General features: G+C 47.3%; 2 protein-coding genes across 4 annotated transcripts in view; one reads left to right on the top strand and one right to left on the bottom strand.

Annotated features, from left to right (window-relative positions):
* The first annotated feature begins 231 nt into the window (after positions 1-231).
* Positions 232-2828, top strand: gbx2 (gastrulation brain homeobox 2). The gene is made up of 2 exons (XM_014998167.2): positions 232-987; positions 1962-2828. Exons 1-2 carry the CDS (start codon positions 510-512, stop codon positions 2498-2500), a joined length of 1017 nt encoding a protein of 338 aa, XP_014853653.2. The 5' UTR covers positions 232-509; the 3' UTR covers positions 2501-2828.
* A 1410-nt stretch (positions 2829-4238) lies between these two features.
* agap1 (ArfGAP with GTPase domain, ankyrin repeat and PH domain 1) overlaps positions 4239-23630 on the bottom strand; it is a 60178-nt gene continuing 40786 nt past the window's right edge. For all 3 annotated transcript variants that reach the window (XM_014998174.2, XM_088003753.1, XM_014998172.2), the window contains exons 13-18: positions 22885-23046; positions 18166-18320; positions 17744-17834; positions 16941-17163; positions 8080-8329; positions 4239-8004 (exon numbers count right to left, since the gene is read on the bottom strand). In XM_014998174.2, coding sequence (XP_014853660.1) covers positions 7795-8004; positions 8080-8329; positions 16941-17163; positions 17744-17834; positions 18166-18320; positions 22885-23046 — 1091 coding nt within the window. In that variant the 3' untranslated portion in view covers positions 4239-7794. The remainder of the gene's footprint in view (positions 8005-8079; positions 8330-16940; positions 17164-17743; positions 17835-18165; positions 18321-22884; positions 23047-23630) is intronic.

Genomic DNA, 23630 nt, shown 5'->3' on the forward strand with positions numbered 1-23630 from the left:
TGATGAAGTTAAACTGTTTCACTTTCACTCCGGTTGGCCCCACGCAGCCTCCTGCGGCCCCACGCTGAGTGGGTCCGGATCGTTCAAGAGCTTCGGCTCGTCACCTGACATCCGCCAATCAGCGGTCGAGGGAGGCGGCGTCCTGGCGGTAAAGGCAGCTCAATTAACCAGAGGGGAGCGCAATTTAAATCCAAAACAGTTGCGGAGGCGCGCAGCGGCAGGAAACACACACCGACACACTCCGGCTGCAGTAGCGGGTCAGAGAGGAGCGCAGTCCGGAACCTCGGGTCCGGAACCTCAGGTCCGGGTCATCTCGGAGCGGAGCCTCGTCCTTCCAGTTTGCGCTTTTTTTCCTGGAAGCGGCGCATCTCCTGCGGACTTGAGGGAGGAATGCTGATCTCTGAGCGGATAGCCCTCAGCTCCCGGTGACTCCCGGCGGGGCTCCGAGCCCTCCGCGGCCGCCCGCAGCGGCTCTCCCTCGGCCTCTCTCGGCTCCAGCGGCCGGTCTTATGAGCGCGGCGTTCGGTCCGTCCTTCATGGTGATGCAGCGGCCACTCGGAAGCACCACCGCCTTCAGCATCGATTCCCTGATCGGCGGGCCCTCGCAGCCCAGCCCGGGACACTTCGTCTACACCGGGTACCCGATGTTCATGCCCTATCGCTCCGTGGTGCTGCAGCCGCCGCCGCCGCCGCCGGCCCTGCAGCAGGCGCTGCCCGGCGGACACCACCCGCAGATCCCCGGCCTGCAGAGCGGCTTCTGCTCCAGCCTGGCGCAGGGTTTGACGCAGGGCATGGCGCTCACCTCCACCCTCATGGCCTCGCTGCCCGGCGGGTTCTCCCCGTCCCAACAGCACCAGGAGGCCGCCAGGAAGTTCGGCTCGCAGGCGCTGCGGCTGGAGGCGGAGGACGGGAAGAGCTTCCTGCCCGGTAAAGAATCCGCGCTGCCGGCCTTCCACGACGCGGACGCGCCGCTGCAGACTTCCACAGGTTGGTCCACGCGTGGGTCAGACCGGAGTTCAAGTTGAGCTGGATCAAATGATCTAAAACACTTTGATTAGTTTCATCTCCTTGTTTCCAAAGTTCAACCAGGAATATTAGTTTAATTTAATTACATAATTTTGATTCAGTTTAATTTAAATATTTGATTTAAAAGCTAAAAATAAAATTCACTAAATTATGACTAAAACATTTATATCTACTTTATTTATAAATGTAAATAACGTGTTTATATGAAATGCTGCAGGTTATTATTATAATTATTATTTTTCTAAGGAGTCATTAATTATTCCGCTGTTTTTGCCGCGGGCCTCAGTTAAAACGGATCAACAGAAAAATCTGATTCATTCAGTCAAATTGGCCCACATGGGCCAAATTTAAACATTTATTTTATTTATCGAATATTAATTTATTTGTCTAATCTACTATTTAGTTTTAAACAACAACATTATAAAAAAAAAACATCCAGAACATCCGGAATTTCGCTGCTGAAAGCCTGAAAGCTGCGCGTGCTTCAGGTTTACTGGCTCGTGATAGATTTGTTTTTTATTTGTCATCACCTCTGACATCACACACACACACACACACACACACACACACACACACACACACACACACACACACACACACACACACACACACACACACACACACACAGAAGGCCGCGTGGAGACATCGGTGCGTAATTACGCGTGAAAGCGGAACGTCCCGCAGCGCGTCCTGATTCCGATCCAGGCTGATGATGGATACAAACACCTTCATCTCCTCCTCCTCTTCCTCACCTTAACGTCCAACAGCGGCTCTGATCAATCAGCATATTTAAATGATTAAACTGGGAAATAAATGTTTTTTTTTAATGGCTTTTTATTTGGAACATAAACCAGATTAAAGTTTTTTTTCCCCCTCTTGTTATTGATATGTATTGATTTAATTTCCGGATAATCAGATTATTGTTAATCTCGCAGCCAGAGCTCTGTCCAAGGAGGAGTCCAAGGAGGAGGACAGCGGCCGGAAGGACGAGAGCTTCTCCATGGACAGCGACCTGGACTACAGCTCCGACGACAACCTCACGTCCCTCTGCCACAAAGAGGACGCGGACGGCGGCGGAGGCCTGGACGACGCGCCGCACCTGCACGGCGCGGCGTCCGGCGGCAGTTGCGCGGCGGGAGGCGGCGCGACGGGCGGCGGCGGCAAGAACCGGCGGCGGCGCACCGCGTTCACCAGCGAGCAGCTGCTGGAGCTGGAGAAGGAGTTCCACTGCAAGAAGTACCTGTCGCTCACCGAGCGCTCCCAGATCGCGCATGCGCTCAAGCTGAGCGAGGTGCAGGTCAAGATCTGGTTCCAGAACCGGCGCGCCAAGTGGAAACGGGTCAAGGCCGGAAACGTCAACAACAAGTCCGGGGAGCCGAGCCGGAACCCCAAGATCGTGGTTCCGATCCCGGTGCACGTCAGCCGCTTCGCCATCAGGAGTCAGCACCAGCAGATGGAGCAGGCCCGGCCGTAGGACGGTTCGGATGGGTTCGGACCGAACCGGCACAACTCGACTCCTCTGTCGTCATTTGTTTTTGACTCGTTAAATTAAAATGTTTCCTCTTCACTCCGTGACTCTGCTGAGACGGATCTCACTGACCGGTTCTTTTTAACGTCTGAGCCCGAGAACGTTCAACCTGCTGAAAGAGCCGCAGTTTTTCACCGCAAACTGCGCCGCAAAGTGCGCGTGGAGCAGCTGATGATGTAAATACAGACCGGAAGCTGCGCGCGCTTGACTGAATGAAGCTGCTAACTTATTTATACACTGATGTGAAAATCTGCGATTAAAGGACGCAAAGTGAGCCGATGCGTTCAGTCTGACTCCTTCACACACACACACACACACACACACACACACACACACACGCACACACACACACACACACACACACACACACACACACACACACACACACACACACACACACACACACACCTCCATCTGGATTATTAAAAGCCAAACTCTTTACTTTCACTGATTCTTTACGTTTAGTTTAATTTTTAGGCTTCCAGACTTTAATGAGGAAGGAAAACTTCGTAAAAATGAAACAAAAGCGGTTAAAAAAGTGAAGAAAAAAAATCGAAATAAACTCAAGATCAAAATGAAGAAACGCGGAAGGCGACATGGCGGCGGGTTGAATTGAATTCAAACTAATTAATCTAAAAACAATGATCTATAATAATTTACCTTCCTCCAGGTGGCATCCTGTCGTTTATTAATCAGGTTTAATAAATAAAAACTGAATAATTTCTTATCGCTGTGAACCGACCGGCGGCTCCAGGTGAAGAACTGAAGCACCTGTGCGAATGACGCGTGTTGCCAGGTGCAAAAATCCCCCGATTAACTTAATCTAAAAATGTAAACTACTAACATCCTTCAGTTTATATTTATTAATTTTTAATTATTCTAAAGTTTATAATAGAAAAATTATTTTCTAAATAAATTTAGTAATTAAGCCCCAAATGTTTTAAATAAAGTTAAACATTTTAAAAATTAAAAACAGATTTATTTACACAAAATTTAAAATTTTTATTGTTTATTTTCGGACTAAAATAGTTTAATTTTGTGTTTTTATGGCAGCAAAGATCCGGTCGAGGTTCGGCCTCCTGGATCCGAACCACGGCCTGCGGAATCCAACATGGCGGCGCCAGGAGGCCGATAAACAAGACCTTCATCATCATCTTCATCCTCCTCCTCCTCAACCATCTGCTGATAAACCTCAGCTGGAAAATTTAAATATTATTTACTCTTTCATTATTATCTCAAGACAAATATTTAATAATTAAACTAAATATTGTCTTTAGTTCATTTTAATTTCTATTGACAATTTACCAAGTAAAATACCAACTATTGTCTGATATACTTTAAAGTGTTTATACCAAACAATACTCTAAAATATATAATTCATATCTCTGAACAGATTAGCAGGAAAATAAAACTTGGTTTTAAGAATCTAAATTAAATAAATTAAAGTTTCAGTTTTCAGCTGAAACATTTTATACTCCTCAAAGTAAAAGAAAAAAAACTCATTGTCAAATTTTATCTGACAAATCTGCACAATTTAATAATAAAAAATATTTTTTCTTAAGCAAAATTTCAGAAACGCTGTGAAGTTTGCAGGAATGTCGGCTCCATCAGGATTATTTTAACCTCACAATAAACATTTGTTTAATATTCATGTTTCTAAAATAATAAAATCTCACAAGTTCAGTTTATATTAAGAAGCATTTTCCTGTCTTTATTGAAAAGAGACAAATTACAGTAGAAGATTCTGCATTAGGTAGAACTTTTCAACATCGGTACTGTACAACAAAATTTAATAATAATAATAATAATAATAATAATAATAATAATAATAATTAGAATAACAATGACAACAATTACAATAGCGGTCTGGATGATAAAACAGGATAAAACGTGGATGGACTTCAGGAGGAAATGTACAAAAAGGTTTTTCTGTGGGAGTTTAAATAAGATGGAGGCTGGAGAGAAGTTATGAAAGTCATTATTAAAGTCATGATTAAAGTCATTATTAAAGTCTAGCACAGAAACATTTCTACAGTTCATCATTTAACAGGTTTTTATTATCTACACTGCTGCCTCTGCTTTCCAGAAGCAAAACAATCATTTTTACAGGTTTTATCTGCAGTTCAGCAGAGCATGTTTACAACAGAACCGTCTGAAAACTGAAACAGGCTCCAATATGAAAACTTAAAATAAAAAATAAAACTTCTTTCTCAATTATTACATTTATTATTTTGCTTTGTTTAAACTGTATGACCCAGAAACCAAAAGAAAACATCTTTACCGACGCTCTCTGTTAGCAAGATTATACCAACAGACGTGCATAATTATACTAATAAATTACTGGCTGTTGCTTTATGCTGGCATTTATTCCCAAACTGTTAAAACTGTTTATATTTAGCATGAAGGACAAAACTCTAGTGGAATAAAAAAAAAAAAAAAAAAAAAAAAAAGACGCTTCATACAACTGGAAAAAAGTCTGCTAATGAAGCTAATTTGTTCAGCGAGCTAGCTGGGAAAATGACTCGGCAGATTTGAGCTAACAATTAAAACGAGCCGACGCTGATTTTTCTCTGATACCGTTTGGCTTATTAAATGTTAACAAACTGACCTGTTAATGTTGTAAACAGAAACTCACCAGAACGATGACGTTCTTTTTAAAGGAAAACCAGCAGCTCTTTGTCTCACTCACCCACTGGTTGATGCTCCTTTCATTGGGAATTTTAACTTTTTAAATTTAGTCAGAAGGAAAATGACTCTTTAATGGACCCAGACTGTCAATAATTTCCTCACCTGCTAAAACCAGGCTGTTGATTTAATGAAGTCTTTGAACTGCTAGCTAAGCAGCGACATGACTCAGCTGTTTTGACAGTAACTGAATTCAGATCTATGCTATTCCATAAATGGAGCCAAATGTTCAATATGGCTTTAAATGTCCCAAAATCCATAAAGATGAATTAGAGATCAACAGAATGATTTAATGTCATAATGGTAAGCTAGCCAGCAGCTTTTATCAGTTAGCAATGTTAAGCTAACAGGTTAATCAGTAGCTACATCATCACACGGTGCTTTATTCTCCAATTTACCACATTTTGTATTCAGAGAGTGTAAACAATACAATATAAATCTTAATAACAGGGACAATAACTCAGCAGCTTTTCTGTTTGTTGTCCAGCTAACTCAGAGCACAGTTAGCATTAGCTTCCCTTTTTAACGCAGTAAAACTGATGTTAGCCGTCTTTCTTGGCCTGTAAACTTTTTTCTGCTAAAATAATTCCTATTATAATATTTCAAAACTGCCACAATTTTTGAAGCTGAATCACAAAATGTATCTTGTATTATGTAAACTAAATAATGATATCCAACTTCCTGGACAGATTTTTATTGAATCAGATTTTCTCCTATAAGCTTAAAACACATTCTGGGCTGTTTGTTTTATTACTTATAAAATCAGAATAAAAATAACTTTTTACTCACAGATTTATTAGAAATTTCCCTTTAACCAAGATGTGCTGTGACGATGGATATAAGCTGTGAGTTTCAATAAACATAAATAAAGTTATATTAGAAAACGATCATAATAAAGACGGACAGACTGAGTCAAATTTAGTGCATTTCTGAATCATTGGCCGACTTCCTGATCAGAACCATCGGAAATAGAAAAACAATACAATTTACATCAAAAATCCAAAACATTTTGAGATTAGAAAATTTCTAGAAAAAACAAGAACATTTTCTGAGCTCAAAAAGTCACAAGTTTATGAGGAAAAAAACTTTGAGTTTGATCTTAACTAAAATTGAAAATTTTCACCTTTGGAAGCTCAGAAAATGTTTATTTTTTCTAAACAAAATATGTGAAATTTATCTCAAAACTTCTGCATTTTTCCTCAAAAATATTTTGACTTTCTGAACTCAGAGATTTCCAAATTTTTTCCAGAAAATTTCTGATTTTAATCTGAAAATCTCAGGTTTTTCTCTCATTTATTTATTAATTTTTTTTAATCTTCAACAACCCAAATACGGTGTCGTAGTTCTGGTTCTGGTTGGACTGAGAGTAAAAAACATAGCATTGTTCAAACAAAATGTATGGAGAAGCAGTTTGTGTGATTCTGGGATCATAAAGGCAAAATAAAAAAGGCAAGAGGAGAAAGTTTGAATTTAGAGCTGTGAAATCAGATAATCCAGCTGCTGCAGCAACATCTAGGTCAGGATTTCTAGACGGAGTGTTCTTCCTGAGGCTCCTTCACTTTCAATCGACACTTTCTACAAACACCAGGAGTGATTTGACTAGGCCTGATGCCAACAGGAGGAGGAACGTCAGCCTCTTCAGGTTACCATGGACACCAGCAAAATGACTGACGAACCAAACAGGTTAAAAGACGTTTTTGTTAGATTGAAATAAACGTCAGCAGAGGAAGCTACGGTCTTCCGACTCTGTGTTCAGATGAACTTCAGGGTCCAGAACCGGATCAACTCTGGGTTTGGATCAACCACTGGGCTCTGATATGGAGTACATTTCTGCCAAAAAATCTCTCAAAGTTTGAAATCAGTCTAGAAAAAATAAATTTCTGATCTCAATAATTGTTGAGATCAGAAATCTCAACATTTCTGATTTTTTTCTTGCATATTTTTGACTTTTGGAGCTGAGAAGTGTTCTTGTTTTGAAATCAGTTTGTTAGCAGAGATGTACTCCTGTACTTTTTATCTCTAATGGCTCCAATACGCCGCTGCACTTTGACCTCTTGCTGACTTGGCCAATCAGATCGTCCAGAACCTCCTGCTTGAGTCCCAAACCAAACCGACAGACTCAACTACTTCCTGTTTGTGCTCGTTGTCACGGTGACCGTGACAGGAAATGAGGTGCAGTATTTACAGAAGAAGAAGAAGAAACAGCCCTTCGTCAGACGACGTTCCCTTGGTCCATTTGGACAAAACGAACGAATCAGAAATGGAGAAGGAGCCTCTGGGCCCCGAACCTGGAGGCTCCCAGGACCGCTCTCCCATTGGTCCACCAACACACACTCTCACACACACACAACACATTCAGACACACTCACAGCGGGGAAACTCCTTAAATAAAACAGAGTCTAAGATCCCGTCCCACCGGGCCTGGTTCTGGTCGGTTCTCCTCTCGTCGCCATGGAAATGGGTGCTGTGGGATGTGTTCCTGTTCCTGGATTCTGATTGGCCGATGAGGTAAGAGACCCATTTCCCATCGTGCTCTGGTCCCGTCATGGCGGCGGTCAGATGAGCGCGGCGCTGCCCAGGCTGCTGCAGCTGTTGTTGCGGTTGGCGTTGCGGCGCGGCAGGTTGGGCGTGGTCATCAGGGCGTAGCGCTCGTCGGCACCGCCGTACTGGGCCAGAACCTCCACACACTCCTGGCTGCCGGACTGCCGTGCGTACGCCATGGCGCTGTTCCCGTGGGCGTCCCTCGCCATCAGGTCGGCACCGTACTGCAGAGACAGCGGAACCGGATCAGACTGGGTCCGGCTGGCGGCCCGGCCGGCGCCGACCCGGAGGACACTTACCCAGACCAGCAGCTGCAGCAGAACCACGTTTCCCTTGTGCGCGGCCAGGTGCAGCGGCGAGCAGCCGTCGCCGAACGTGTCGTTGACCTGCTGGCGGGAGGCGTGGGCCAGCAGCAGCACCACGCCGCGCAGGTCCTCCTCCGCCGCCGCACGCAGCAGCTGCTGGCCCAGAGGCGGGTCGGCGCCGGGCAGCGCCGCCACAAACAGACGCTGCTCATACTTGGCCCGGATCCAACGCTCACGCTCCTCCCTGGAGACAGGACATGACATCACAGCTCATCAGAACGCATCATCAGAACGCCTCACTGCTGCCAGACATCAGAGAGAAAAAAAACTGATAAAATGATTCATAAAAACATCAAACAGGAAACAGGAAGTAAACTTTAACTCAGAAAATAAAACAGCAAACAGGAAGTCCGGGTTTCAGCTGGTTTACAGTTTTATGGAAGTTTGTTCCAGATCTGTGGAGCATAGAAGCTGAATGCTGCTGCCTCCATGTGGCTCTGGAGGCTCAGGTCAAAGGTCATCCCATCTGTAACATTTAGGTAGGAATGTTTCTGCATCGGGTCGACAGGTCCGGCTTTAGACGGCGATGAGGAAACGTTTCTACATCTGAGAGGCAGGAGGAAGAATCATCACCAATCCAGGATCATCATCGGTCTAATCTGTCTAATCCACAGCAGAGTGACTCTAATCTGTCGGCTAATCCCTCCGTGTAAACAGAGGCTCACTCAGCCAGCAGGGATCAGTCTGGACGGCTCGGCGGCCCGGTGGACCAGTGGTCCGGTACTGAACCGTTTCCTGCTGCAGACTGAAGGATCGTTTGCTACCAATGGCAGAGTCTCTCATCCTGGACAGGTTTCTCTCTGAACCCGATGGATCGGTGTGGGAACGGCTCTGGACCTCATTAGCTCTCTTCCTGGATACCAGCTGGGGGGCAACAGAGGGGCAGTAGGGGTATGTGGGGGGGCAAGGAGGCGCCTAGCATGGCGGAATGTCTCCAGGTTCCTCCTTCCTGCCCCGACCCAGAGACCAGAGAGGCTGGCTCCGACCACGGCCCAAAGCCCGCGGACAAAGCCTGGAGGAGTCCTGGAGAGAGCGCGAGTGTGTGTGTGTATGTTATATGTGTGTGTGTGTTTTATATGTGTGTGTGTGAGCGCCCAGCGGGACTCTGGAGGAAGTGTGAGGCCGTGGGACCAAGAGACGCATGCCTTCCTCCTCTGGAGTTGCTAAGAGCCGCCAGGCGTCCAGAAACACCGAATACCAATAACCCTACAGGTCGCCATGGAAACGGGATCAATAGACGATCCGTCTGAGTTGATGTTCAATAATTACACTGAGAAATCCAGAACCAGAACCGCACGGCATTCTGGGGGATGTAGGCAGAGGAGAGACTGTAGTCGCTCAACAGCTCAGGGCTAACGGAGCTAGCAGTGGATTCAACTAACTCGCTCCCTCTTCAGTTGCCTAGCAACAGCCCACTAGCTCTTTGGTTGATTAGCAACAGCCTGCTGGGTAAATTGCACAGCAGCAGTTTCAAGTTTGGAAACTTTAAAAAAAACTGGATAAAAAAGGAAACATCAGCAGATGTTTAACACTAAACCTAATCAATAATCATCGATACTGATGATCTGATTGGTTAATATCATGATTGGTTTTCAGCCATTTTGAAGTTGAACCTCATCTTGTTCTGATGGTTTGGTGTTTACAACCATTACTGAATATTTCTAACACATTTTAATGTAAATTAGCATCACTGTGATGTAATCTAACTGCCTCTGTGTATGTGTGGCTCCGTGTGTGTGTGGCTCTGTGTGTGTGTGTGGCTCTGTGTGTGTGTCTCTCTGTGTGTGCGTGTGGCTCTGTGTGTGTGTCTCTCTGTGTGTGTGTGAACTTCCAGGCGTGTATTTAGTAAACAGCGAGTCTCCGTCTCGAGTTAACGACTCCTGAAAACACAGCTCTGGACACTGGAGAGGCTAATTGCACTAATTAACATCGCCGAGTGTGTGTGTGCTAACGTGTCTGCAGCACACACACTCAGGTTGTGTGTTAATCTGTGTGTGTGTGTGTCCCTTTTCACATCCCATTAGAGGAAGCGCTGTGTTTTCAGCACCAAGGCATGCTGGGTAGATAATTAAACACGAGTCCCGGTGAGATCGCTTGTGACAGGAAAACACACACACACACACACACACACACACACACACACACACACACACACACAGACACACAGACACAATGCAAATATGTCAAGCGCAGCCCAGAGGGCTGATTGTGTGTGTGTGTGAGCTGCAGTGGATCTGTAGCAGGACGGCTGCTGCTGGTTTTGTTCCTGTTACAGATCAGATTCATCTGAACGTTTCAATAAAACAAAAAAAAAAGAACAGAAACCAGTTCAAATCCCTGAACTCAAACCAAAAACTAAAAGCTAAATGTTCCCTAAAAGGTTTCCACAGAGACAACGGCAACAAGAGCCTGAAAAAAAAAACCACAACAGAGAAAAGAAACTTCCAGATTAAACTGGGATTAAACTGGGGTCTGTCCTGGATTCTCCAGTCTCTGAAGCCTTTGACCTTTGACCTGCTGACTGACAGCTTCATCAGCTCTGGTTGTGTTTGGCGTTCCTCAGGGCGCCGCACTGGGCCCACTGAACATCTCTGACTTCCTGCCTGTTGTTTGAGCTCCGACAGTTCGCACTGTGTGTGTGTGTGTGTGTGTGTGTGTGTGTGTGTTCCCCCCCAGCGGCTGCTTTGTCTGGCTGTTGGACACTCAGCACTTCCTGAGGGCGTTGAACCGACAACCAGAGTCGAACTCACCGAGTCGCGGCGACAGAAACAAACCCAGAGATTCATTTATCCACTAATGATGCTTCACACAAAATACTTTGATTAGGACATATGGATTAAGTCCAGATTAGTCAGAGCAACTAAAACTAGAGATGAAGAATCAGCAACGAGGCGATAAATGTGAAAATAAAATATCAGAGCAGCAAAAACAAAAAACACAAGAATCCAAAATAAAACAGGAAATAAAAACTGATTCACCAGAAATGATAAAGATAAATCTGGACTGAAAGTTTTCTAAGATCATCAATTAGAAAATAAAGATCTGCTACAAATTAAATCTGAGGAATAAAAACTGAAAAATGTCAGAAAATAGAAAATCCTGAACCAGATGTGACAGATTACAACCAAAACATAGAAAACTCAAACAACTCAAAAATAAATATAAATATATAATATAAAATATATTTATGGAACCAGAACCAGAACCAGGAGTTTTCTGTGGTGATGTTCTATTTTAAATCATGATACTTTTCTCTGATTTCTGTTCTATAGTTACCTAATCAATGACTAATCATTGCTGATCGATTGATTATTCAGATTTCACAGTAAATTAACTGATTAAAGTTTTTCTTTCTCTCAGTGATGCTGTTTGGAAATTATCTGAACTCTTCCTAAAATCGAGACGGGTCCAGATGGTACCGACCGTCCAACCTGGCAACCCGTTGCTGCTGCTGCTCAGCTCTGTGCTGGTTCTTGTGGTTCTGGTTCCCAGCAGCTCCAGTCTGAGTCAGACGGATGAGCCTCCATTAGCTCCGGTGGAGGCTGAGGGAGGTAATGAGCGGTGAGGATCGGGTTAAGAGTGACACGGTGTCAGGCTGCTCTTCTGGCCTAATTAGCCCTCTAATTAATAGATTAATAGCCGGATAGATGGAGCATCAGCTAACTGCCTGACCTAATGTGCTTTAAAGATGAATCCCTGCCAGAAGAGGTGAGGGCCGCCGATCGGCTCCACCTTCACCAGGAGCCGGAGAGAGAGGCTGAAATCAATTAGCGGGTCGTTAGCCGCCCTCGGATGGGCTCAGATAATTAAAAAGAGGCCGGCGCAGGAGACGAGGGGTTAACGGAGCTGCCACCATGCAGATGAGGCGAGGAGGAGGAGGAACGGGCCGGAGCGACGGGAAGCCGATCCCTGGGCTGAAACGAGACGCTCCACTGATGCTGCACGGAAACCAAAGAGGAGCCGAGCAGCGGGGGGGCAGGATGTAGGAGACACCCCCTCTGGTAATTAACTACATGTCACAGAGCGTCCTGAGGGACCCGGAGACACACGGGGAGCATGGAGGAACATGGGGAACCAGGAACATGCCCTCAATGATCCGAAACACGGGGAAACCCAGAAACATGTCCTGAATAACCTGCAGCTCTTCGTCAGAACCAGCAGACGTTTACAGACGATCCGCTAACAGAGCGCTGACGGTTCAGGTCTTATAGCTCATGAAAATATTTTTATTCATCAGGAAACTGAAGATTTTAATTAATATATTAGAAATATATAAACTCAGGTCTAGTTTGAATATCAATAAATGTTTTACTAAAGACGATTACAGATCAAAAACAAAGAGTTTATTATTACAACAACAATAAACTGTATTAAAATGCGGCAGTGGCTGATGTCTGGACTGCAGGAGATGTTACTGTAATTAATATTTTCACACCTTATCAGGTATCAAACCATCAGAACATTTTCAGGATTTCATTCAGACTGACTGCAGGAAACTACAGATGATCTGGACTCCCGACCAGCTGCTGGTTTTGTCTCCTCCAGGCCTCCGTCCCGCGGTCGGCCATCTTTTCCGTGGCAGTGGGATCAGCTGAGCGTTCACCAGCGGCTCGCCGTGAACCCATTCAGTCCAAACACATCACCGCCCACGGCGGGACGGCGGCCGTCCTGCTGCTGCTCTGTGAGCCGGGAGGGGGGTAGTTATTTATTTCTTCATTATTAGAGGAAGGCTGGGGGGGTTAATCTGATGACTCAGGCATAAAGAACGCGCTTTTAGTTTGTGCTTTTAGTCCGCATTAGCATAACCTGGCCGCCATGACAGGCGATGAATGAGCTGCTGATTGGCTCGAGTCGGCGGCTTAATGTCAACAGTAAATTGGAGGGCTTGTTAGGCGAGCTGGGGGGGGTGAGGGGGCAGAGGGGGGCGGCGGGGCAGCCATGTACAAAATAACGTCCATTAGGACTAATCTAATCAAGCCTCCTTTACAGATGAATTAGAACCAAGGAGCCAATTATTCCTCAGCGATGCAGCTGGGCAGAGGGGGGCGGGGGCCGCAGAGAGACTGGCGGAGGGGAGGCGGGGGCCGCAGAGAGACCGACCAACGGGGGCGGGGGCCGCAGAGCGACTGGCCGCGGCCGGGTGGAGGGGGCCGATGGAGCCCAATCTGGAGCCGCATCGCGTGAGAAAGTTATTTATACCGCAGAGCGTTGATGCTGACGTGACACCAGGACTACTTCCTCCTGGAAACATCGGGGACAGGAAACGTCGTGATTGTCCACCACTTGCAGACTGGGCACAGGTCGAACAGGCCGGGTCCATTTAGGACGATTTAACACGGAAAAATCAGCTTTATGTAGCAGGAAGTTCATCTGTCCAAACAGGAAGTCAACAGGAAGTCCATCTATCTGAACAGGAAGCTGTGTGAACAGGAAGTTGTCTCAGCGGCGTCCTTCCGTCCATCTGGACCCTGCGGGAGGTTCTGGTTCCGTGTCATGTGACTCGTGTCCCATCTTGTCCTTCCCAGCTGATCTGAGTTGGTTTTATGAGGATCTGAGTCGGATCTGCCCCCAGACACCATTCCCCCTGACCCTGGGGGGCAATTATTCAGTGATGCGGGGCCCCCTGCCCCATCTGGTCCCCTGGGCCCAATCGTGGCGCCGTGTCGGCCGCAGCTGCCCCCCGGCTCAGATGAAAAGCCCCCGGTCTAATTTTAAATCTGTTAGCCTTTTCAGACGGAGCCGAGCGAACAAGACGGATCTGCTCCCATAACGGGCCCCGGCCCCCCCGGGCCCCCAGATCCCGGCGCCGCAGACCTGCTGCTGAATTATTACTGGCCGGGCATCCGTCATGCGCTGCGCGCCGTTAAACGGTGGAGCATCGCTCCGCGCCGCCATCCTTCACCGCCATGCTCGTTTCTCTGCTGTCAGAGCGACACCTGAACGCCTCGCAGCAGAGAGGCTGAGCGAGCAGAACCGGGCCGGATCGCTGACGGTTCAGATCGGAACCAGAGACACCATCTGATGACTGATTGGTTCTGATTGATCCGTTCAGGACCTGCTGCCTGCTGATAAAAGCAACCAATAATCAATGAGACCAGAACCACCGGTCCAAACGACCGCCCCGACACACAGACCGAGTCATCAGGAGCCCGAGGAACAGAATGTCCAACAGAGTCTGAGATTAATTAATCACAACTAATCTGAAACTAAAAATCGACTCAACGAGAAACATTTACAGATCAAAACATTTTTCTGCTGCTAAATTATGAAATAAATCGATATATTACAGATATTCATAGTTTTTAATCTTCAACCTTCAGATTGGGGAAACCTTAATCTGTTCAGAGTTTCAGGAGCTTCTTTATTAACGCTAACATTAGCGTTAGCTACTAGCTGTTAGCATTGAGATGCTATTGTAGGCTAGCATAAACTTCTTTTAGCCCAACCAGAAACGGTGAGCCGTAAGAAACAGATTAACTGGGTTAAAACTTTAATGTAACTAAATAATCAGATTGTGCTTCAGCTTCAGAGGCGGACCAGAAACGAGCAAATACCAAGACTGTAGAACCGGGACAGAACCGGGCCTGCAGGAAGTTTCAACCATCCTCTTCCAGTTTCCAAAATTAACTGGATTTTTCTCCAGCGGCTGAAGAAATGGACCAGCCTGAACCAGAGGCTGTCAACCCTCTCCAGAGGTCAGAGGTCGCAGCGGGAGGGTGTGTCCAGGGGGCGCTGTCTCTGCCGGTCGGCTCGGCCCGCTAACACGGTGTCAGGCCCGCTGAGCTGGTGCTGGACACCTCATTAAACCGATGAGCAGCGGCTGAGGGAGGCGCTGCCCCCCCACTGGGTTGGGACCCAAACTTAGCAGCCCCCAGAGCGCCGCCATCAGCCACCATCAGCGGCGGCGCGGCGAGCAGCGCGCGCGCCAGCCGAGGCGATGACGGCTAACCGCGGGCTGTCGGGGGTTAATGGCAGCGTTTAGAGGACGGCTCGGTCTTTTGGAGGCTGGAGCCCAACAAGAAGCGCCCCCCCCCCCCTCATAAGCCCCACCCCTTGACCCCCCCGCGGCGCGGCGGAGCTGGCGCGGCTGGTGTCGGTCCACACCGAGCCGCTCGCTTCCCTCCAGCTCAGCCGAGACGATTCCTTCACAAATAAAGGTGTTGGTCTCTCCATCCGTCTCCTCCTCCTAATTGGGAGGCGGGGGGGGCGGCGGGGGGCAGTAAGGGGGGGCAGCAATGACAGACAGGAGGTCAGCGTAATTGCTGCTGGCCATATTTAACATTAAGATAATCAGGCCATTAATTACCCTTTGGATCATTAAATCAGCCACTTGCAAAATGAAATTTCGGCCTCTATTACTCACTCCACAGACCACGGGGGGGCAGGGGGCAGTTCTCCATCCATTACCCCACATCCACACTCAACCCTCCACCTGCACTTTCAGCTCCTCTTCTCTTTAACACGCCGGGATTTAAACACACAGAATAAATCGATTCATGCAGAATCGCAACTCCTGGGAATCATGAATCCATTCAAAACGATCAGAAATTTATTTAAAATGATCAGAAATCTATTTTAAATTATCAGAAATTTAGTCTAAATGATCAAAAGTTATTTTAGGAAACGATCTAAAAACTCTATTAAATTAATAATATTAAATTAATATGTTTTCTTATGTTCATATTTTGTAGTTTGGGATGAATTTATCTCCATATTTATCACTATTCCTAGATTTATCTTTTCTCATGCTAATTACGATGCCCTGAGTTTAGTCCTGTCAGCTTCACCTGCAGATTTAATCCCAGACATTCGTACGTTTACCTCAGTAACTAGTTTTGCTGCGTTGTTGTTTCTCCTTTAACTAGATTAATGACATGCTAACGTGTTGCTGCTCTTAGTGGAGTATAATTCTGGGTCCTCTATAAAGGATGGAGGCCATCTTTAATTGGTTTTATTTCTGTTTTGTTCAGAGCTGGTGAGACATGCAGTCAGACGCGACGCAGTGCCACCTGCTGGTGGCTGGAGGAAGCGTTTCCACCAGCTGGATCGGAGGAATGAATCCTCTGGCCATGAGTTTGATGACAGAAGAAGAGAAATGGAGAGATTACAGCAGCGTTTGATGCTAATAACTTATAATTTGAGACGTTAGAGCCGGCAGCGAAGCATCAGCAGAATCTGCCGTCTAAGAGGAGAAACGACAGAAGGATGAGAGGGAGGCCGAGGGATTTATGTAGGGGAGAGGACAAACAGCGAGCCACTTAAGGAATGGACTGATAAAGACTATCGACAGCAGAGAGGAGGAGATGGAGCCGCGGCGGAGCGAGGTGGAGCTTAATAGAGATAATATTGACCTCCTGCTCTGGCCTCTCCAGGGGGAGCAGCAAGAGGTTCATAAATAAACAGCAACAAGAGCAGCAACATGGGGGGCAACAACAGGAAATAAACGGCAACAAGAGCGGCAACATGGGGGGCAACAATAGGAAATAAACGGCAACAAGAGCGGCAACATGGGGGGCAACAATAGGAAATAAACAGCAACAAGAGCGGCAACGGAGTGCTGTCTGAGGTTCAGCTGCTTCTTGATTATCTATCTGATAATTATAAGGAGCTTCTGTTGACTAATGATGGCCCATCGCCATGGAAACGACCCCGGCTCTGATTTGGCATGATTAACCACTTTCCATATTTTGACCCCAACATGGAGACACAGGAACTAAATCCAGCAGATCGAATCATTTTAATCTGGTTCTGATCGTGTGAATGGGTCGCGGCTCGGTTCTGGAGGCGTCTCCTACCTGCTGGCGTCTGGCCCCGGTTTGAGGCGGCCCTGGGCGTTGGCCTCCCACACACTGTTGGCCAACTCGTTGCCGATGGCGGACATCACCTTGATGAGCTCCAGCGGCCACTCGTCCAGGTCCAGGGACCGGACCCGGGACAGATGGGTCCCCAGGTTCCGGTGGATCCCGGAGCACTCGATGCAGATCAGAGCGCCCAGATTCAGGCTGGCCCAGTCCGGGTCTGTGGGGCAAAACCAGAACCAGCTGGGTGTCAGAGGACGGCAAAACATTCAAACTGGAAATCTTTCCCTGAACGGCCTAGTCCAAACAAATACAGTAACTACCTACAACCAGTTAATTCCTTCAACCACCGGGGGCGCTATGGTAACTTTATCTGTTTTTTTTTTTTTTTTACCACTTCCAGCAGCCATTGTACCACAGAACAGAATTACACAGAAGAGTTTGATCGTTTCTGATAAGTTTGTAAAAATATTTAAGATCCTGAAGTAACTGATTTAATTAATTTGGCTTCCAACAGTAATGTACTTCCTGCTTCCTGTTATTAATGTACTTCCTGTTGTTAATGTACTTCCTGTTGATACTGTACTTCCTGTTATTGATGTAATTCCTGATACTGTACTTCCTGTTAATGTACTTCCTGTACCAACCCCACCGATGGCTCCATCTATAGCCTGTGAACTCAAAGGTTTCCCCTTCAGGGTCGTAGTAACTGAAGAACCAGTAAACGGTTCCTGTCGTCCACCAGGACCTCCTTTCTTCTTCTGTGGTGCTAAAAGTGTTAGAACAGGCGGTTCACTCACTCGGTACGTCGCAGTCGGCACAGCGGCCGTTGCCCCGGATGCTCCGGATGGACTGCAGTGCCAGCGCCTCCGACTGGCTGGTCAGGCGAGACTGGAGGAGAGAAGGTCGGGTCCAGAGAGCGGCTCGGTTAGATCAACACACATCATCACAGACACACATGTTTCAGGCGTGAAGGGAAAACATGGCAAACAAATGAAACGGGTGGGGGAGGGGCCTCTGAGAAGCTGAGCGCCTGAGGCGTAAACACGGCCGAGACGAGAACCAGGCCGACCCGACAGTAATTGCTATTCTGTAATTATGGGAGTGGAAACGGGAAAGATTGGGTTTGAGAGGAGATCTGGGGCTGATTCAGGAGGAGTCGATTTAAACCTCCAACAGAACCAACAGAGCCAAGCAGAACCAACAGAACCAAGTGGGTCACCTTGTTCTTGCTGCTCTCGCAGGACTGCAGGCTGGCCAGGATCTGGCTCTCGATGACCTGGACCCAGGCGTCCCGCTCTTCGTACGACGTGGCCTCGAAGTTCCACGTCTGACCCGTCAGCGACACGATGGTGAACTCAAAGTTCTCCTCTTGTTCTGGTGGAGGACAAAACGGGTCAGAGAACCAGCCTGGTTTCATTCTGTGCTTTTACTCTGAAAGGACCAACAAGCAAAATTAGCAGAAACATCATAAAACTCCAAGTGAAAAACTGATTGATTCACATTCCTTTCAACCAACTCAGTTTGACGGCCAAACCGAACCTCCAGTCTGGTTCCTTCTACTTTCAGATCAGAAACAATAAACTAGACAAATTAACAGTTTTATTGTTTTCACCACAATTAGATCATCCAATCATCAAATCAAGAGTTTGTGAAATTCATCTTGGTTTTGGACCAAGATGAATTTGTTGGTTTCTTGTTTTTCCATCAATCTTTCAGGTTTCAGTGAAACACAAAACTTTTTAATTCCACCAGGAATGAAAAACTATAAACGTACAGGATGGTTGCTATGCTACAACAAGCATCACAAAAACCTGGCTTTGGATCCATGATGGAGGCAGACTAGCTAGTTAACATTAGCCTCAGCTGGCTGGTGTGAAACTTTTGCCTGATAGAAAGTTCCACCATAAATTAGCAACAATAGTCTTGGCATGATGAAATGTGAGATGTGTTTTTAGCGCCTTTATGGCCACCTGATGTGAATTTCAGACATTTTAAGGCCTTAATTTTAGACTTGAGCTTTTTCATGAAGCGCCCGGGTCTGGCAGGAAGTGTTATTAGGAAGAAAGAGTGAAGAAGCAGAACCCTGAGTCCGGTTGGACCAGAACAAAAAGAACCAATCGTAGTTTAATGGAGGGAGGCGGTCGTATTCTGTGGCTTCTAGCAGAACCAGATCCAAACTTGATCTGCCGACTGTTTGAGGTCTGTCAGCCTCCTGGTTCTGAACGGCGGCTCTGCCTCTGCCCTGCAGGGACCTGCAGTAATTAAATTCCCATGATGCTCTGCTTCCAAAGGGGGCGAGGGGGGACCCACACAGAGCGTGCGCCCCCAGAGCCACAGATTAAACGCCGGCCCGGCGGGCCACAGCAGCTCATGAATAGAACCAGGAGGGTCCAGATTGGACCAGAACCGGCCTGACATTTATAGCTCTAAAGGTCAACAAACACCTGGAGCCTCTGGGTCCAGAACTCCTGGTTCTGTCCAGAAACAGACAGAAAACATGGCTCAGCTCCACCGGACACGTTCAACACAGGCTGCTGCCCCCAGGTGGCCACTACAGGTCACTGCACTAAACCTAGCATCTAAACTGGTTTATAATGGTTTAAACTGGTTCCAGCCTAAGTGCCAGTCAGGTCCATTTCTCCATTGGTGTCAGTTTAAACCAGTTATGTTTTCTGGTTCACACTGGTCCTGTCCAGTGACTGGTGCTGATCTGACCCAGTTCAGCACCGGTATTAACCTCAGAACCAGTTTCCACTTCAGTGCTAAACTCTGGTTCTGAACTGGTTTCGAACACCAATTGAAACTGGTTTTATTTTGGTTTTATGCTGGTCTTGGCCTAAGGTTGAGTCTGAGTCCGGCTTTGGTTTGAAACTGGTTTTACTGGTTTTAGTTTAAAACTGGTCAAAGTTTTTACAGGTTCAGACTCTGGTTTAAAACCAGTGTGAAGGTTTTGGCCTTAAACTATGGACTGGTTTTGGTTTAATACTGGTTTTGGCTTTGGTTCTGGACCGGTTTAAATGGGCGTTGCCATGGCAGCAGCAGCATCAGCGGTGTCGAGCCTCCAGCAGGACATGAAGGTTATTTTTGATGCCTTGCTCGTTTTCCTAGAGTGTTTGTGTCAGCGGCGGGTTTAAACGTTGCGGGTCGACTAAACGTATGCACACACCAGAACACACACGCAGTGGTGTTGGTAATTACTGCCAGCGCTCTCGGCTACTGTGGCTGACATTCGCGCAGAGGGAGGTGGCGCCGAGGCAATTTGTGAACTCTGACACCGGCAACCTTTAGCAGCACAAACAGAACAACCCAAACAGCCGACGTTTCCAGCGGGACGCGCGGCGGGCCGTCAGGCGGGCCGGCCGGCCGGCTGCGCGCCGGCAGACAGGCGGCGGCCTCAGGAAACACAAATTAAAAGCCTTAAATGTCAGCGCACACACTATTGCTCTGCGACACAGGTCATTACTCCGCACATTATTCGCAGCATTTTACAGCATTAATAACCTGGAAAATATTGCAGACGATTGTTCTCCCTCTGAGAGGCTCACAGGAAGGAGGAGGGAGGGATGTACCTCAGGGGTCCGGTTCTGAACCCGACCAGAATCTGACCAGAACCCAGACCAGTCTGAACTCGCTCTGAGAGGTGGAGGAGGCTTCACAGGATGGAGGCAGGGAGGGATACACCTCAGGGCTCCGGTTCTGACCCAAACAGAACCCAGACCAGTCTGAACCCAACCAGAACCTGACCAGTCAGAACCCGGTCCGACCAGCCGGCTTCCCCCTCATTAATCGACTTTAAAGGGCTTCCTGCTGCGGTTCACCTGGCGGACCCACTGAGCATCTGCAAGGGGAACGCCCAATCAGCTCTGGTCCGGGGTCACGGGATCACCAGTCAAAGAAATTTCAGACTCTGGGGGTCAGAGGTCGGCTTTGAAAGCTACACAGCAGATATGCTGGTGTCTGTCCAGGCAGCTCAGTGACTGCTCTGGTTTACTTATACTGGTTTGGAGCCAGTTTGGCTTCCATCTGGACCGGCCCTGGGATCCCAGCTGGTCCTGGCACTGCTTCATGACTGGTTTGGTTTTGTTGTCTGTCTTGGTTTACACTTCTGAATAAACTAGTTTTGGCTTTGGTTTATTTCTGTTTATTTCCTTGGTTTACAGCCGGTTCTGGTTTAAACTGGTTCTGTCTGGTTTGAAACCGGTCCAGTCTGGTTTGAACTGGTTCTGTCTGGCTTAAAACCAGTTCTGTCTGGCTTAAAACCAGTTCTGTCTGGCTTAAAACCAGTTCTGTCTGGTTTGAACTGGTTCTGTCTGGCTTAAAACCAGTTCTGTCTGGTTTGAAACCGGTCCAGTCTGGTTTAACTGGTTCTGTCTGGCTTAAAACCAGTTCTGTCTGGTTTGAAACCGGTCCAGTCTGGTTTAAACCGGTTCTGATTGTTGTCAGAACTTTTGTTCGGCTTTGAACAGCTTTATTCTTGGTCAGATCCAGGTGTGGGTCTTTCACTAACAGGTGTAATTAGTAAAAACATCTTAACATGTAAACATGTGTTTAATGAATGTAAATAAACCCAGACAGGAGCAGAAACTGAGGTTAAAGCTGTGATGTCATTTCCTGTTGAACTGGGTTTGATTTGGTATTTTTTAGCTAAACCGACGATTTCAATTTAAAGCTGTATTATAATGTATGTGTGAAGCTGAAGCTGTGAACCAAGCAGGTGATCTCACCTGCGAGTGTGTGTGTGTGTGTGTGTGTGTGTGTGTGTGTGTGTGTGTGTGTATGTGTGGTCGGCCGCAGAGGGCGGTCCCCCATCGTAAATTACCCGGGCCTCGCTCTGACACCTAGATACTTCACCAGCCGCCCGGCGTGACAGGCCGGCGGCCGACTGAGCGCGCTCAGTGCTTAATGGCTAAATTGGGAAGACTGTTACTAATCGCTTATTGAATAATGAAAGTGACACAGCTGATAAAAGATTTCAATACCCTGGATTATTTATAATATTTCACTTAAGCTGACTAATCGGGGGGCGAGTCTGCTGCTGACGGGCGGAGGAGGCGAGGACGGAGAGGAGCGATGGCGGCGCAGGATTAAAGGAATAAAGACAGAATAAAGAGAGAAAATCACATTTACTCAGAGCGCAGGATGCAGCGCCCATCCATCACTCAGGCAGCCACTCGTCATGTCTGCTGCTTGTTGCCGCGGTGATGGAGAGACCAACATTACACATCTGCTGCAGCCGCCACATCTGTTCAGCCATGCACAGACTGCCTCCATTAGCAACGCCGAATCAGAGAGAGACAGCCAACTGCTGGCCGGGAATCCACCAAGGGCGGGGCTACGCTGGGACCGGCCAATCAGGACGCTTCTGCTGCAAACTGAACCTTTATTCCAGGAAGTCAGTGAGTGATGATGGAGGCCTTGATTGGTTGGTAGCAACAGAACCAGAGCAGGAGGTTCAAGAGCCCAGATCAGACCCGACGAGGCGAAAACGGATCTGGTTAGATCAGACCTGAACTCTAACGGACTCTAGCAGGCAGATCCTGACTGGACTCTAGTCAGATTCTGACTGGATCCTGAACAGACTCTGACTGGATCCTGACTGGACCCTAGCCGTCCTCCAGTCAGACAGCCAGGGTCCGACTGGAGTGCAAATACAATAATTTGCACTGTTTGCTACGGTGAATCGTAGCTAACAGACATTTTGTTTAAACTTTTGAAACAAATCAAAGATGGAGGACAAGATGAAGGGCTGAGGAATGAGGATGGAGAGATCCCTCGCTCCCTCTGGAGGTCAGGAGTCTCAGACGATCACATGGTGGCGTTTCCAAACCCGGGTCTCAGATACCGCTCACCTTAGCGAGTCCGCGGGCCGGACCAGAACCGGTCCAGGGGTCAGACCCGGGTGAGGAAAGTGAGGCGAGGGGAGGGGGGATGGCGTTACCTTCCGCAGTACCAGAGAGGCCGTCTGCCTTGAAGTTGCTGGTGCTCTTCTTCCGCCGGTGCTTCTTGCGGTTGGCGTGCGGCGATGGGGGCGGCTCCATCTTTGGACTGGTGGTACTGGAGATACTGGGACTGGAACAGACCGAGTCACCCAAACCAGTGTCTGCAACATAGAGCAGCAATAAGACAGAAGACACAAGGTTTACACGAGCCTGAGTTCAGGTAAGGGTTATGCTTATTGGGTCCAAACCAGTCTAAACCGGTACCAGACCAGTCTAGACTGATCCCAGACCATTCTAAAATGGAACCAGTCTAGACTGGGTCGTAGTCCAGACTTAACACTGGTCTTAGGCAGATCTACTGGCTTGATTTTCCACTAATCTGGTTTGAGTGTTTAATCTAAACGTGTTGAAGGTTAAACTGGTTTTAAACCAGTCCTATATGGTTTTGATATCCAGTCTGCCAGGTCACCAGGCAGACTGGACTTTCTACCGGACTGGTTTTGGCTTTGGATTTTGTTGATCCACTGGTTCAGGCCCTGGGTTTTTGAACTTTAATCTAAATCAGATTAAACTGGTTAGAACTGGTTGCTCTACATACTGGTAAACTGGTACTGGTCTTAGTGTTGCTCTGATTTTAGACGGGTTCTCTACCAGGACTGGTGTTAGACTGGAACCGTGCCTAACTGGTTTAGGACTGATTTTATACTGGTTGTAGTGATGGCAGTAAATTAGTCTTGGACTGGTT

Source organism: Poecilia mexicana, unplaced genomic scaffold (genome assembly GCF_051168715.1).
Source record: "Poecilia mexicana isolate PSO_F unplaced genomic scaffold, ASM5116871v1 scaffold_2, whole genome shotgun sequence".
NCBI classification, from domain to species: Eukaryota; Metazoa; Chordata; class Actinopteri; order Cyprinodontiformes; family Poeciliidae; genus Poecilia; species Poecilia mexicana.